This window comes from Carica papaya, chromosome 1 (genome assembly GCF_054855325.1).
Source record: "Carica papaya isolate Zhongbai chromosome 1, ASM5485532v1, whole genome shotgun sequence".
Taxonomy (NCBI): domain Eukaryota; kingdom Viridiplantae; phylum Streptophyta; class Magnoliopsida; order Brassicales; family Caricaceae; genus Carica; species Carica papaya.
Genome location: NC_142309.1, coordinates 5192627 through 5208936, shown reverse-complemented (window position 1 = coordinate 5208936; position 16310 = coordinate 5192627). Strand labels below are relative to the sequence as shown.

General features: G+C 36.6%; 2 protein-coding genes across 2 annotated transcripts in view; both read left to right on the top strand.

Annotated features, from left to right (window-relative positions):
• The first annotated feature begins 1443 nt into the window (after positions 1-1443).
• ATMAK3 (Acyl-CoA N-acyltransferases (NAT) superfamily protein) lies at positions 1444-3771 on the top strand. Its single transcript, XM_022039930.2, has 4 exons — positions 1444-1768; positions 1853-1973; positions 2250-2305; positions 3401-3771. The coding sequence occupies exons 1-4, from the start codon at positions 1574-1576 to the stop codon at positions 3641-3643; spliced, it is 615 nt and encodes a 204-aa protein (XP_021895622.1). The 5' UTR covers positions 1444-1573; the 3' UTR covers positions 3644-3771.
• A 1236-nt stretch (positions 3772-5007) lies between these two features.
• The window catches only part of SUVH4 (histone-lysine N-methyltransferase, H3 lysine-9 specific SUVH4-like protein), a 30191-nt gene continuing 18888 nt past the window's right edge, over positions 5008-16310 (top strand). Inside the window, exons 1-5 of the mRNA XM_088216104.1 lie at positions 5008-5877; positions 6089-6163; positions 6828-6896; positions 15004-15058; positions 15170-15279. Of these exons, the coding sequence (XP_088072230.1) occupies positions 5371-5877; positions 6089-6163; positions 6828-6896; positions 15004-15058; positions 15170-15279 (816 nt within the window). The 5' untranslated portion in view covers positions 5008-5370. The remainder of the gene's footprint in view (positions 5878-6088; positions 6164-6827; positions 6897-15003; positions 15059-15169; positions 15280-16310) is intronic.

The following is a 16310-nucleotide window of genomic DNA, read 5'->3' as shown; positions in this document are numbered from 1 at the left end:
CATACTGTAAAAGATTTGGAAACGCCTTGTTTGATAAATGCGGCGATTGTGGGGAGTAATGGTGAGGAGCTTGGGATGATGAAGATGGTCGAGCACTAATGTCGAAGTTGAGCTTGGCTTTTTTTGCCTTTGAATTTAAAGGCAGCTGCGTCATAAGCAGCGGCGGCAGCTTCTGCAGTTTCAAAAGTCCCAAGCCAGACTCTCGCCGCCTTCTTTTGGGTCTCGGATTTCGGCTGCCCACTTTCCCCATGGCCTCTGCCTTACACCTCTGTATTGTCTTCTTGGCCGCACTTTATTTTCTCCTATATTTCATTTTCGGTCATTCCATCATCAACACACACACACACACATATATATACGTTTATTATGTTCAATCATCTCTTAGTGATAATAACCCAGTAAAGATTTTGTCATGATCAGGATACTATATGTATATAAATATATGTAGTTATACGCATGGAATGCTTTCTTATAGCATTGATGATCACAATCTGTGTTTAACTAGTTAAAGTTATTATAAAAAATTATACGTATATACATAGGAGAAACAAATTACCTTGATAATTATTAGGTTGAATATGATGCGGGTTATCTTCCACCACGGCTACTGGAGACTTCATTAATGGAAGTCGTAGTGGATTATTACTTTGGTCATAAGCCATGCCTGAGGCTGCTCCCAACAGAAAAAAGAGAGAAGATCTAAGCCTTTATCTGGTTCTATATATGTGTTTATATATGTGTATGTGTGACAGAAGATATCACAAGAACAAGGAAGGAATTGAAGCACTAGATCTCAGCTATATACATATACCAATATGCGTGCATGACTTTTTATGAGTAACATAAAAGCAGAAGATCAAGAAGAGAAGATGAAGAAAAGAACAGGAAAGAGAAGTAGACACAATGAATTGAAAAGGGTAGCAAAGGTTGGACATTATGGGCGTTCTTAAAGTTGCTAGCGTTCTAGTCAGTGTGTGTGTATGTGTGTGTTTATATATATATATATATATATATATATATATGATATAAACTAGTCTAATTTGTGGGTGCAGTTGATTGACATTCTCATCCCATAAAATCTCTTCCTTTTTTTTCCTACATGATTTTGTCAAGGAGAAATAATAATACGCATGCAGTTCAATTATTTGTTGGTCACTTTGATTTCCCAATATATATATATATATAGGTTCATTGTAAGCAATAATTTTTCGTTGAATTGATTTTTTATTTTATTTTATTTTATAATTACAATAAAATAATTATATTGAATAAAATAAAAACTATAAATCCTTCTGCCATGTAAAACACCCAATAAAAATAACAAAAATAAAGCCGACTTCTTTTTTCTTTTTTGTGGGCTTATAAAATATAAAAAATTAATTTTGGGCTAATTTTTTTCACATAGAGCCCAAATTTTCTGATATTTGCAGGCCGAGCCTGTCCATTGAACCCTACGACTGATTCTCGTACGTCCTCTTCTGTCATCTTCCCCCACGCGAGTTCTCTCTCTGCCTCGGAACTGAAAGCTCACCGCGACAGACGTCGAAACAGGCAGAGCGAGAAAGAGACGGAAATGGAAAGCAGCAGCCACGAAGAAGATAGTGAAGGAAAAGTAGAATTCGAAGCCTCGGAGGTAGAATATACCAGCTATGGCGGCGAGCATCACCTGCCGTTGATCATGGGTTTAGTCGACCAAGAACTCAGCGAACCCTACTCTATCTTCACCTATCGTTACTTCGTTTATCTCTGGCCTCAACTCTCCTTCCTTGTGAGTACTTTCACTCTCTGCTTTCTTCTTCCCTGATTATACCCCTCCTGATGTTTGATGCCCAAATTTACGTTATTTTCAAAGGCGTTTCACAGAGGTAGATGCGTGGGCACGGTCGTCTGCAAGATGGGGGAGCATCGAAACACTTTCAGAGGCTACATTGCTATGTTGGTTGTCATCAAGCCTTATCGAGGCAAAGGCATTGGTATTTTTCCTTCCATTTTTCTTGTACCCGATTATTTCTTTATTGAAATCTCGCTGGTCAACTTGGTTTCGTGGCTTCAATTTTGCCTTACCTTAGAATTCTGCCTTTGTTGGATAATGGCTTAATGTCTTTGAGTTTGAAGGTTTCAAATTCCAGTTTACAGTTAATTTCTAGGCAAAAAAAGAATCCCTTTTTTCGCCATACTTCACTACTTGTAGAATTTACAATTTTATGCCGCTTAGTGCATATTTAAACTTGGATTTTCGTGTTCTGCAGCTACAGAACTTGTTACCAGATCGATTAGAGTGATGATGGAATCTGGCTGCGAAGAGGTATGTCACCTGTTCATTTCTAATTTGGCTAATATGTTTTTGCTGCAGATAAGCTGAGATTATTGCTTATGAGCCCCTTTAGGGAAAAGTAATTTAACCATTGAACCTAGAGTTGGCTTGCTACTGAATTTATCCTTGTCTATGGATAATGACTAGAGCTATCGTGCTTTGTTTATTTGACCAGTTGAGTTTTTATTTAATTTTGATTTTACAGGGTTAAGTTCTTTACCTTCTAGTCACTCATTGATTAAATGCATCCATTCAATAGGTTTTGGCTTCAATAATTCTCTAGACTATGTTAGTTGTCGAAGTTACAATTTTCACTGCAAGGAGGAAAAGGAAAATGAATATAAGAAAGTTAATAAATCTTGCTTCAGATGGGGAATCAGAATTATGTGAAGATCCTCGATATTCCCAATCTTTTTATGTTCCAAAACTCTTTCTGCTAATGGAGCATCAAGTGAGTGTGAGAGTCGGAAACAACTTGATATTTATTAACCATAGCATATAAGATTGAAACAGCCGTGTGTCTATCCTGTTGGTTTGCTTGAAACTTGTCCTGTTCACGTGTTTTTACCTAGCCTCTGTTGATTATCAATGGACAATATAATCCTTCATTGGCCCTTTTCGTGTGAATCTATCACTTTCGAGAAATTGGTTACCTTGTGATATCGCTGCAAGCTGATCTTCGCCATTGGTTATATGGTCTTCCTAATGAATGATCACTGATTGCTACACTTGCTAAAATGGTTTCTTATGCTTGCAATTATTACTCTTCATACTTTGAAGTGTAAGGAGACCTATCAAGCTACTCGTATTAGGATTTGAAGCAGGACAGGAGAAAAACGCCTCTCTCTGGGAATGATGCAAAGTTTCTTTCGGCAACCTTTAATCTGATTAGTACGAAACTTTGTCCAAACAATCTCATATTTCACAATGTTGATGAGATTATAAAAACCCTGTAATTCTGCCCATTTAAATTTACAAATTTTCTCTGGTTTTTCTTGCCCGTAGCAATTTTATATCTTCTTTATGTTTGCTGGAGGTACATGAATGTCAAGGTCATCAGATTCTAACTTTAATCTGTATCCAAAGGTTACACTGGAAGCAGAAGTCACAAACAAAGGAGCACTTGCACTTTATGGCCGACTAGGATTTATTAGAGCTAAAAGACTCTTCCGTTACTATCTGAATGGTGTTGATGCCTTTCGTTTGAAGTTGTTATTTCCCCGTCCGGAGTTGCACCCATCTCTGCTGATGATGGCAAATGAGGAAAGTCACCAGCTTGATGATCACATGCCACCTGGGGAATTTCCACAGCTTCACCAAGGGTTATAATTCTGATTAGCAGTTATGGATGAATTGTTTTATCCACCATAAACCTTGTTTGTAAGAAATTCTAAAAGTAATTGTAATTTAAAAGCAGGGTCCTTGCAGATATATGAAATTCTTTCAATTTCATGAAATCGCCTACTACACACATCTGAGACATTGTGGAATATCTCATGCTGCACTGACTCTGTGAGATTCTTTTTCTAAAAGCTTGCTTAAAATGATGAAGCGTAAGTGCTTACGAAAACTACTAAACTTGCCTATTAAATCTCTCCCTTCGTGCCGTTGTTATGAGAAGTCTTTTTTGATAACATAAGTAAAGATATAATTCAAACTTGAGCCGAACAACTCCAATATATGAATATTATATCATATAATTCGCATGTTATTAACTCATTGTATGAAATTTTTTTTTAGTAACTTGCAAAAGTATATTTAGATTAATATTTACTCCAGCATAAAACCTACGAATAGAATGTAATAATTAGAAATGACAATTTCTTTATTGTAAAAATAATGTAATTCGTTTTCTTTGGTATTTTAAGCAGCTAAATGGTAATTGTTTTCAAAATAAAAACCTCTAACTTATGGTTATATTAGATATTAAGAAAATAATACAACTAACAATTAATTTAGTATTGAAAATTGACAATTGTTATATAATTTATATAATAATATATTCCATAAATGAAATGAATTATGTTTATTTAGGAATGATGATATATCAAATTTATTTGATCTCGATCTTATTTAAAATTATAATTTACGTATTTGAATACAATTAAAAAAGGAATCTAATAAAAATACTATCCTTATTTGAGTTTGTTCATATATTTAAAATACTTGACAAAAAACTCATTTATTCTAAGTTGAATACATGTAAAAATTACAAATTACAAATTAGACATATAGAAGTGTGAAATATATACATGAATCAAATACATACGTTGACTCGATTATTGAATTAACATATATGAAACGAGCCTAATTTGACTGTATGATTTTTTTAAGTAAATTTAAAATAATTAAAATTTTAAATAAAACGTGTCATATTAAGTAAAACGAATTGCATATTTGATTGCCATTTAAGGTTAATATTGTGAATTGCATATTAGATTGCCATTTTTATGCATTTGAGGCCTTTTTATTGTGTTCACTTGCATACAGAATTTATTAAATATCTAAATAATAATAATAATAAATTAAAAAAAACCTTATACATATAATTACTTTGATTATACAAAAAATATTTACTCTAATTTATTTATAGAAGATAAAATTTAATGACAATTAAAAAAAAAAAACATCAAAGGAAACTTTCAAATAAAAATTTTCTCTCTGAGGAAACTCTTCTCATTCTCAGTCTGAGTCTCGCAACAATTGGGAGGAAGAAGAAACCGCGGGGAGATTAAATTAGCCGAAGAGCGAGCGTTCAAATACATTCCCCCTCAGAAGAAAAAAAATGCTTCTCCCGCATTTTAATATATAAAACAATCCTCCTTTTCCCTCTCTCCCTGACTCCTCTTTCTCTCTCCCTTTCTTCCCCTTGTGACCCTCACTCTCTCCAATGTCGCTTCCTCTTCCTCTTTAATCCCTACTCCTTTCTCCATCTCTAGAAATCTTTTCTCCTGCCATCTCATAATCTACAGCTTTGCTTCCCTCTCCGAAGTCTCCTCTCTTCTATCACGTCTCCTCTTGTTGTTGGGACTTTTGGTCTGTTTTTCAACAAGATAATGGTGGCTCGCTCGCTGCGTTCCCGGGATTCCCCTCAGAATTCTTTGCCGGACACTGGAAATCACCTTTTAAATGCTTCTCGAGCTGAGACGCTTGCTTCGGAAGAGAAAGGGATGGAAAACGGGAAGAGTGAGGGTTTGCCGGGGAGGCGAACGAGTCGGAGGATACAAGACAAGCAGAGAGCGGAGAAGCAGCTGGTTCAGAAACGAGTCCAGGTTGTGGGCGATGATGGTGGGAGTAAGAAGAAGAGAGCCACTGAGAGGAGTAGGGGGAAACAAAGTCCGAAAAAGGATGATGCTGCGATCGGACTAGCGGGTTCGGAGGTTTTGGAATCACGTGACAGGGAAGAGAGTGAGGAGGGTGGATCGCTGAAAGCGGAATCTAGTGGAGGTGAAAATAGAGTAGTCGAGCAGGGCAATGCAGCTAATTTGGTGGAGACTGGCCCGCATGCTAAAGTGAAAAAAACCCTCAGGCTGTTCAACAAATATTATCTGCATTTGATTCAGGTGTGTCCTACGCTGGGTTGTTCTTTATCAGAATTTCTATTATTTCTACGTTTTGTAATTTCAGACTGATCACTTTACTTGTAAACTGTAGTCTCCAGTAAAGAGCATAGTATTCTATGTATTATTTTGGATTAAGTTCTTATTTAATCCCATTTTTTTGAGCCGCTTAACTGCTAAAGTGAATTTGCATTTATGTGTTTTTGTTACACAGGACGAGGAAATGAGATGTAAAAAGGCCGAAGCTGATAAGAAAAGCAAGACCAAAGCTAAGAAAAGAAAATCCAAGGTACTTATACTGGTTTTGTTTCAGTTCGTACCTACTAATTGAGAAGATTTCATCTCCAAGCTTGCATGTTATTGTCGTAGACATGTTTTGCACAGAGTTATTCTAAGTGTTGTAAACGACTCTCTTCTCTGCTCCCCCCTACCTTTAACCTGACGGCCTGACCTTGTACAATCAGAAACAAAAGACAGTCAGCATTTATATTTTCTTATCGAGGTTTTTAATATTAAAAATAGTCGTTTACAAAATTATTGTGGAAAGGACTATGTTGATAAATTCTTTTGCTCTTCTGATCATTAAAGGTAACTCAAGATATTCCAACAACAAGGGAATGTCTGTGGTCACTGGTCACGAATATAAACTGAAGAGACTTTGAGATCTTAGTACGAGGTCTATATTTTGGTTAAGTTTGATATGCATTGTTTTCTTTTTAAAAAGATAACTGTTAAGTCAATCTGCAAGTACGCTGAGCTATGATAATGACAAGTGATTATCTGTGCGCCAGTGTTATATGGCTTTATTCCTCAAGTTTGCCAAGCCCTTTGTTTCAGGAAAACCAATAAAAAGCTTCAAGTAATAATAGGGCAGATTTCTCTGTCTCTTTCTCTCTTTGAATCTTTGTCCAAATGTTTTTTCTTATTGGTTATTGATACTCAGATTTATGTAGGATAAGGTTGTGGCTGAAGATATTGTCAAGGCAAAGGCAAAGCGACCTGATTTGAAGGCAATATCTAAGGCAAGTGAAGCTATCTGTTTAACCTCTTTATTCTCTAACTGATTGAGAGTTCATTATATGGGCTAGTGGATGCTGTATCCTCTAGATTGCTTCACATCATCGTGTCTTTTTTTTTTTTGTGGATCTTAATAGGATGTCAAGGAAAATTGATTTCTCTTTCAATTAATATGTTTTGATGTGGAACTTGATTAGCTATTAAATTGTAGTATTGATTTTTTTTTTTAAATAAAAAATGTAAGACGTGTATTAAGTAAATGGCACCAAGGGAGTGTCATCCATGTACAAAAATTTAGATGTCAATAAGTATATTAACAACTACCTCAAAATCTTCCAAACTATAGAGATTTTGTCCCAACATAACAGAACCAAAATAATGAAACCACCTATCTTTAATATTCACAAAAATATCTTCCTTCCCCTCAAAAATATCTTCCTTCCAAATAACCCAAAAGATGGACAAATAATTTGTTGCTAGTAAGGCCCTCCCATGCAAATAATTTGTTGTTCACCGAACCCGCCATTACCCAATTGATTCCCATAAGACTGTAAACAAGTGTCCAAAGGATGTAGGAGAAAAGGCACCAAAGCAGTAGGTGATTGTAGGACTCGGTAGTGCACTTGCAAAGGAAGCATCTGTTCATCATAATTTTTCCTCTTTTCATCAGTTAGCAATAGTCAAAATACGCTCTTTAGCTGCCTCCCATGCAAAAGAAGATATTCTTGGGGGGCATGCACCTTCCAAATGGTCTTATATGGGAGCATCACGCCCCTCGCTTCTCTACATCTAACTAATTGTCTATAAAATGAGCTGACCAGGAAGCTGCCATTTTCTTTCTGGTTTCAACACAACCTGTCTCTCCTGCTGTTAAGGCGGACAGTGGCCATTAGTTGTAAAAAGTTCTCATATTCAGCCACCTCCCAGTCTTGCATATTTCTATTAACCACCACTACACGTACCCGATTATCGGAATCCTTGAAAGCTTCCCCAACAAATAAATGTTTATCCTGTGCAATAGCATAAATCATGGGGAATATGGACATGAGGCTTTCCTCCCCGCACCATTTCTCCTGCCAAAATCTAACTCTGTCGCCTCTCCCAACATCCCAGCAAGTGTACTCAATCCATTTTTTCTGTATTAAATTATATCTTTCTATAGACTCATGCCATGAGGTCTATTTGCTAAAGTGAAGCTGCCATCACTGCGCCCCCTCATTCATTTAATATCAATGATCCTCTTCCAAAGACTGTTTTCGTCATTGAAGTACCTCCAAACCCATTTCATGAAGTGCTTTGTTCAAAACAGTGATCGTTCTTAGTCTCAACCCACCCAATTTGATAGGGCACTTCACCTCCTTCCATTTCACAAGATGATACCCTCTTTTGCCATCGACATCTTCCCACAAGAATCTGTTTTGAATAGGAACATACTTTTGATGAACATATAGTAAATGGGGAGGTTTGAGAACATACTTTTGATGAGTGTCTATCTACCTTATTTTGAAGGGATTTTCTCTTCCAACCTGCAAGTCTTTTATCAACCAAGTCGACAACCGAATCCCAACCTCTCCTGTCTTTAAACTCAACGCCCAGAGGGAGGTCAAGATATTTAATGGGGAACTATTTCTCATTGCGGTTTAGAACTTTGGCAAGGAGCTTTCCGGAACTGCCCATCTCAATACCACCAAATTCATATTTGCCAAAGTTGATTTTGAGCCCAGAAACAGCCTGAAAACATAGGAGAATATATCTCAAATTAAGTAGCATATCAGCTTTTGGTTTGCAGAAGACTAGTGAATCATCAGCAAAAAAGAGGTGTGACTTCAATTTGATCCCTACTTTTTCCCATGCTAATATTCTCCACTAGCTTTAAATCTCTAGCCCTTTCGAAAAGTTTATTTAATGCTTTCAAGACAATAATAATTAATAAAAGGGAAAGTGTGTCATCTTATCTCAAACCCCTAGATGCTTGAAAAAAAGTTGAGGGACTACCGTTCACCATAACCACAAAGCTAGGGGTGGTGATACACGATGTTATCCATTTTCTCCATTTCTACTCATGACCGTGTCTTTCAAGCATGTAATCCACAAAATTTCAGTGGACATGATCAAAAACTTTTTCCATATCTAGTCTATGAAGCACCCTAAACCTTTTGTTATTGACAAGCTTGTTTACCACCTCATTGGGAATTATAAATGCATTAGTAATCTGCCTACTAGTCACGAATGCATTTTGGCTCTCCCCAACAAAAGTGGAGTTCAAAGATTTAACAGATTTGTGGAGCTCGCTTAAAATATCGATCACATCTTCTTTAATCAATGGCCAAAAGACTTCCAAGAACTTTAGGTTAAAACCCTTCGTGCTTGGCGTCTTGTCGCCATTGCAGTCTCAGAGCCCAACGAGTATCTCCTCCTCGGTAAAGTTTATTTCTAATCAATTACTGCTGAGTTCACCAAGTCTCCCAAATTGAAGATTTTCGAGTTTGGGTCTTTGGTAGAACTCTTTCTTATATAGGTTTTGGTAGAAGACTTTCACACCTTCTCTTATAGCTTCATTGCCCAAGATGGTCTTACCATCAATAAGTATCTCTTCGACATAATTAATTCTTCTTATGTGATTAACAAGACAGTTGAAGTATTTGGCATTTTTATCCCCGTCTTTTAGTCATATTTTTCTCGATTTTTACTTCCACGAAACTACTTCTATATAAAGTCTATTGGCCAAATCAAGCCTCAAAACATTTCTTCTTGCCCTCTCCTCCATATTGAGATTCGATTCCCCCTCTTGTTTATCCAGTTCATTTAGCTCCAGCATGATTTCATTGATGTTCCCTCCTCCTTAAGCCCCACTTTTTAATATCAGATTTTAGTTTTTTAAATTTGAAGACGATTATGTAACTTGCAGTACCAGCCACACTGGTGTTTTTCCACACATCTCTAACCAAATCTTTGAAACTTTCTAATTTCAACCATTTATTGTCAAATGGGAAGGGAACAGGGCCCTAAATAATACCATCAGTGACCAATAAAATAGGAAAATAATCATTAATGGGTCTAGACAATATTTTTTATTTAGGTTGGGTATTTGAGGAGGAATTCAGGGGCAATTAAGAAGTGATCAATTTTGGAGAAGGAAGGGTTGTCTCTTTGATTACTCCACGTCCATGTGCCTCCCTTGAGTAGTATATCTAGAAGATTGAGTTGCTCAATGTTTTCTCTAAATTCCTGAGGATAAGAAACAAAAAAATGCTTCTTGAACCTTTCATTTCGTCTCAAATTCATATTGAAGTCTCTCCCTACCACATCCATTCTCCCTTACATTCTTTAGCAGTTAGTCAATTTGCTCCTTAACAATGAACGATCTTCAGCATTGCCCCTACAGTAAACACCCAAAAAGAACCAATCACCTCCACACACTGGCAAAAAGACATGAAATTGTAGTCTCACCAATTATTGTATCCTTGCAGTCCACTTTTTCCTTGTTCCACATCAACAGTATACCGCCATCAGTGTCTCGGGCCGAAAGGGATTGCCATCCCACTTCATCCAGCTGCTAAAGGCTTCTGATGATTCTATCACTGACAGCCTCAAGCTTGGCCTCTTGAAATCATACTATTGACAGCTTCCATCTGCTTAAGCAACCCTTAATAATGTTCCTCCTTCTTGAGTCATTTAGCCCCTGCACATTTTAAGAGAGTGTTCTTTCTAACATTTATAACAAACTTAACTCTCCCCCAAACTTCTTGTTCTTCTTTTTCCTGCCATCATAATTAATGGAATACTGAAGTCTTTTTAATTCCTTTATCCCCCTCACTTTGTCTTTCCCTTGCTCTTCTAGTGGTTTCCTCGTTTTTCTTCTTCTCCCTCATTCTCTTTTTCAGTTCAGCGAACAAAATCATGACTTGATGTTGGAAGTGTAACAACCCAGAAGTTAAAAGGAAATCACTTATAAATTGAAAGCAGAAGTGAAATAATAAAGTTAGGGTTAGACATTTCTTACACAATAATTTAGAATATCCAATAGGGTTATGAGATTGTAAAAGAACAAACGAAAAATTAAAGAAATAAATAGAAAATAAACAATTGTGCATCCTATTCGCAATTCTCTTATGGATCGGGATCTGGATCTTGGTCTTGTTGATCTGAAATGGTTAATGAAAAAGTGAGGTACACTAACTCAGTAAAAATGTCATACTACTCACTGATACAGAAATGAAGGTTGGTAAAAATTATAAAAACAGCAAATGAATCTCTTATTTTAAATAAATTTATTTATCATAAATAAAATCATTTATTACATATTTACCGTAGCGAGATTTTCAAAACCGACCTATAGAGGTCATAACACAAACAACATCATAATTTCATATTCAATTAACCAGAACAACTTTTCCTTTTTTTATCTGCCTACTAGTATTTATGAGGGTTCATAGAGATGTTTCCACTACGTGTGAGCTCTTATTTAACATTGTCAACTAACCGGCCGTCTCCATTTCCTGTTCGGTATGAACGCTAAAATATCAATTCTGAATACCCCGTCCGGTATGGGACAACGTTCACGGTAGGGTTCCCTAAGTACTCGATTCGTCCACCATCTCTCAGAATATCCAGTGAGACTACCATTCATTCATTCACTTAATCAAGTAATTCCTAATTTACATTTAATTTTTAATTTCACAATTTAACTGTAAATCACGCAAAACAAGCAATACATGCATTAAAAAAATACAACTGAATCATCTCACCAACTTTAGCGTATTATTATGCATTTAAAACTGTAAAATCAATCAATCAGTTAAAATAAGATAAATAGTGATAAATAACCGGTTCCACCTCCATTAGTAACTTATAATTAATTATCGAGATTTTCTAAATTACGCAAAATGCCGTATTATTTATAATCAAACTTCAATTCCATAATAGAGAATAAGGTGAGAGATTCTTACCCAAATCGGTATCCAAAACACTTAACTTTCAGCTGCGCTTACTAGCGGTTTTCGGATTTTTTGAATTTTATTTTGGGAATTAAAATACGCTTAAAGTACTTAAAAATACATCAAAAAATGTAAAATCGGTGTTAAAAACTTTTTTCGGCCAATTTCGGAATTCCAACACGGCGACACCGCTGCCCATGGAGGCGGTTTGCCTCAAACTGGGCGTTTTCAGCTGATTTTATACTCATCTCTGTGAGAAAACAAGTTAACAAGTCTCGTTTGGTCGAAAAAGTCGAAAAATAGAAAGTTACCAGCGGCAGGATTTTTCAGTGTAGTAGCTCCGCCAGCTCACCTTTGCGGTTGGGCGTTTTTCTTTGGTCAACCTGTAGGAAACAGAATGATGAATACAATGGTAGAAAAATCGCACAAAACGGAAATCGGGAAGGGGATCATCGAAGGCGATTTTTGGCTTTTTCTGCAGGCCGCCGTCGGGCTTTACTCGCGGTTTTTGGCTCATCCGCTGGTCATTTTGCTCTGATTTGGCCATAAGATTGTTCAAAATCAATTTTCAAGCGAATGAAAATTTTTTTATTTTTTTTGACGGTCGAAGGTGGCTTCAGTGCGGTGGTGGGCGGCAATTAGCTTCCTTCTCTGGCGACTGGTTCTTCTCCGGCGGGGGGCTGGCGATTAGGGTTAGGGTTCGGTGTGAAGTGAGATATTTATACCTGTTTCTCTTTAATCTGGGTCGTTCATCACGTTTGATCTCGACCGTCCGATTATGTTTAAAGAGAAAATGAATCTAAACCGTTCATCGCGATTTGATCTTAACCGTATGATCGGGTTTAAAGAGGGAACGAATTTGGGCCGTTATTCGCTTTTAATTGTGACTGTCCGATCGCACCTGAGGAGGGAGCGGATTCCGATCGTCTACACGTGCGGGAACAAATCCGGACTGTCCGATTGTGGGCATGCGGATTGCCAGCGGGGTCTCCCACGTGGCACCGAGTCAGTGTGCCTTGTAACGCGACGTGCTCTGGTTTGTCGGGGCTGCTGACTGACCGTCCTACGTGACACATTTCTTCTAAATTGTATTTTGACCCCTAGTTTTTGATTTTTCTTCCAAAAATACCTTTCGAACCCAAATTTTCACATCTTTTTTTCAAAATTGTTTTTAATTTCATCATTCACTTATTTTTTTCAAATTTTTACATTAAATAAAAATTTATAAATTTAAAAATTATATTTTTATATATTAATTTTAATTTTTAAAATTAATCTCAGGTTAAATTTCGGGTCCCGGTATTACAGGAAGCCTTTGAAAAAGAACCCCAAGAATTTACTGATATGCTGGATGTTCCTCAGAACCTATGTGGAATATAGTTATGCTTCACTTTCTGCTTCGACAAAAGCGCGTTGATCTGTAGTCGCGGGTTTACTAACTAGAAGGCCCCCTGAGATAATCTCGCCGTACTTTGCCTCCAACACTAACATTATTTGCAGACCTAAAGATAGAATAATGGTTTGAGACACACCTTCATTCTCGACCAAAAACTCCTATTCCCCTGTGCTTTCACACAGAACGAGAGCCAATGAAGCTTCTTCCCCCTGCTTCTCTCCATCAACATCTTCATCCTTCCCTGGTTCGCTGTTGAGTCACCGCCGGAGTGACCTCTTCATTCCTTATCTCGATATTACTTCTCGAAGCTTCCACTTTACTCATTGGAGCCCCACATCCGACGGTGATAGTAGGATTTACTTGTTGAGTTGGGTTTTTCTTCTTGGGCTGCTAGAGTTACTTGACTTTTGTGCTCCTTTTATTCCTGACCTCCTTACTTGTCCCAATGTGCTCAACCCATTTTGCCTTTTTCTTCCCTTGTGTTCCTGGGCTTCCAACCGGGTCCATATTTCTGAATTGCCTGTGAACAAATGACCTATGCCTAGATCAGACTTTCTATTACTAGCCTTTTCATTTTGTCCATTTAAAACTGTGTCGGTATGAATTTCAAAAGCTGCCCAGGTTGGAATTTGATCAGGTTACTTCTTCCCTACCCAATTATCAATCATATATGACCAATTATAGCACTTATGCAAACGATTTCCCTTCTTCCGGTACCGCCTCAATTCTAAAACCTTGTTTGCAATCGGGGCAACAGAACATTGCTGGATCAAAGGGGAAGCGTCTTGCCATTCTTCAAGTCATTCGATTGGTTAGGGATTGATTGCTTGGCTCTTTTTTGGGTGAACCAGAGGAATGTTGGTGAGCTCAAATATAGATTTCATCATTCCCTTCCATCCTCTTGCCTCAATTCCTTTAGGTATAAAACTGCATTTTCACGCCTCATCTTTTTTACTTAGACATGACCAAAAATCTCCGCTTCTATTCTATTCCAGAGTGATCCACAACTTACACTTTCTGCCCTTTGGTCTTTTTTTTTGAGATAAAAATGTATAGTATATATTGACAAGGTACCAAAAAAGGGGTACTGCCCATTTACAAAAGATTTACAATTATGTTAGCATGCCAATGACATTCTCAAAATCTACAATCTGCCCTTTCTGTTCTTTCTCCAAGTTTTTCCCCTTTGTACCAGTAGAAGTTGCTTGGTGCATCAGTGAGCCGGTTCACTTCCTCCTTGTCCAAAGTTATCGAGACCGTGAATCCTTTGTCATTTTCGCTTATTCATAAACCATTAAGGTTTTTCCCTTCGCTCACGACATCAAAAGACTTCCTGTCTATAAGTTTTCTGTTTTGATCCAATGACATCGTATTTCCAAGTTTGGTCGGCCTCACAGCCAACCCCTAACTGTTCCATTCGTCTTTGGCTTTCTCATGTGGTACCTCTCTATCCTTCCTTGGCACCAACCACCCCTTACTGCCGCTCTCAATCGTCAGCTTTCTCTAGTTTCTCTCTCTAACTGTAACATGTGCAAAGCCAGTTGGTAAAGGTGGAATAACTATGAAATAAACTTGTTTTAATTTGAAACCCCTTCTTTACAACATACAAAGGTTCATTTGTAGTATTGATTTTGATGCTAAAAGTATTTCCCTTTTCTGCATTGTTTCTAAATATAAAAGTTATGTTCATATTAACAACACGTAAATTTACTGTTAAGATGTATCATTGCCGCTTTGCTATTCATGCCCTTTTTTTCTCAAGATGGTAAGTTTTGGCAGATGCTGGAGGCTGGGGAAATATTGCATCCTAAAAAAATGATAGGAAATCTTCCAGGTTGGTGGTGTAGTTTTGTTATTTTGCGACCTTTTCTGTTATTTAACTATAGTCTGTATTCTATATATTATGAAATTTATATTCCTCTGGCCTTTTTGCTCGTGATGACAGGTATTGAAGTTGGGCATCAGTTTTATTCACGAGCTGAAATGGTTGCTGTTGGTTTCCATAGTCATTGGCTTAATGGAATTGACTATATGGGCCAATCTTACAAGAAACAGGTAATGATTTCTTTTGTGCTTGAGATATTTCAGAAAGGGAATTAAAGTAATGATTACCATTTTAAATGCATATGATGGTTGAAAAGAAGGATGTTTTATTAAACTAATCACTATTTTTACATCTTTGGAAGGTTGTTTTGTCCATATTGGTTGTTGCTTTGTTTTTAGATGGAGGCATGAAATTGTCTATGCTTACACCTAAGATCTAGATCTGTGCGAATCTAATCTAATAGCAAGTTGCATGGTTCTAGGAAGGCCTTACTATATTTGTTGGCATGTTGGAGTTTGAAAACAAAGATATTTCCTTAAAACAAAAATATAATTTCATAAACATAATAATATGTTAATTTAATATTTATTATAGTATAATATCTTTTCATTTTTTTCATCCACTCCCAGTAAAGAGTAGAAGAATGAGATTTATTATGAGACATATGATGCACTACATACCTATGAGTATTATGCTTCAATCGGGTTATTCTATTCAATCTCTTAGAAAGAAAAGGACTTAAGTAAGAATACTTATTAGTATGACAATATATTTATATAAAACTTTTACTCTGAGCACGCGTAGTATAGCCATAGACAAATGGAATCCAATCCACAAAATAATTTGATCTATGAACAATATCGTTGTGTTAGAGGTCGTAATGCCAGAGCAATCATGACCACAACCTTTTGTTGTTAAATCCTAACTTTAGGCATGTGTTTGTGAGTTGAGAAGGTACTAGGGGGTTTCCAACTCCTTTCTTTGGTTGAAGAGAGTAATTACTAATGTGATAAGAATTTTCTTGAAAAGAGTAACTGTTGCATGTGGTAATAAAATATGAAGCCATTCAATTTTATCTGAGCTTTTAGGATTTTAAATTTATAAGCTCTTTAATAGTGTATAAGCCTTATCTCAAAAAAAAAAATAGTGTATAAGCCGATAATATATTTTTTAAAATAAAATGTTGAAATATTTGGGTGACATGATTTTATAATTTTTATTTATTTGTTTAAGTGTTTGGTTAAGATATGATTCATAAGAT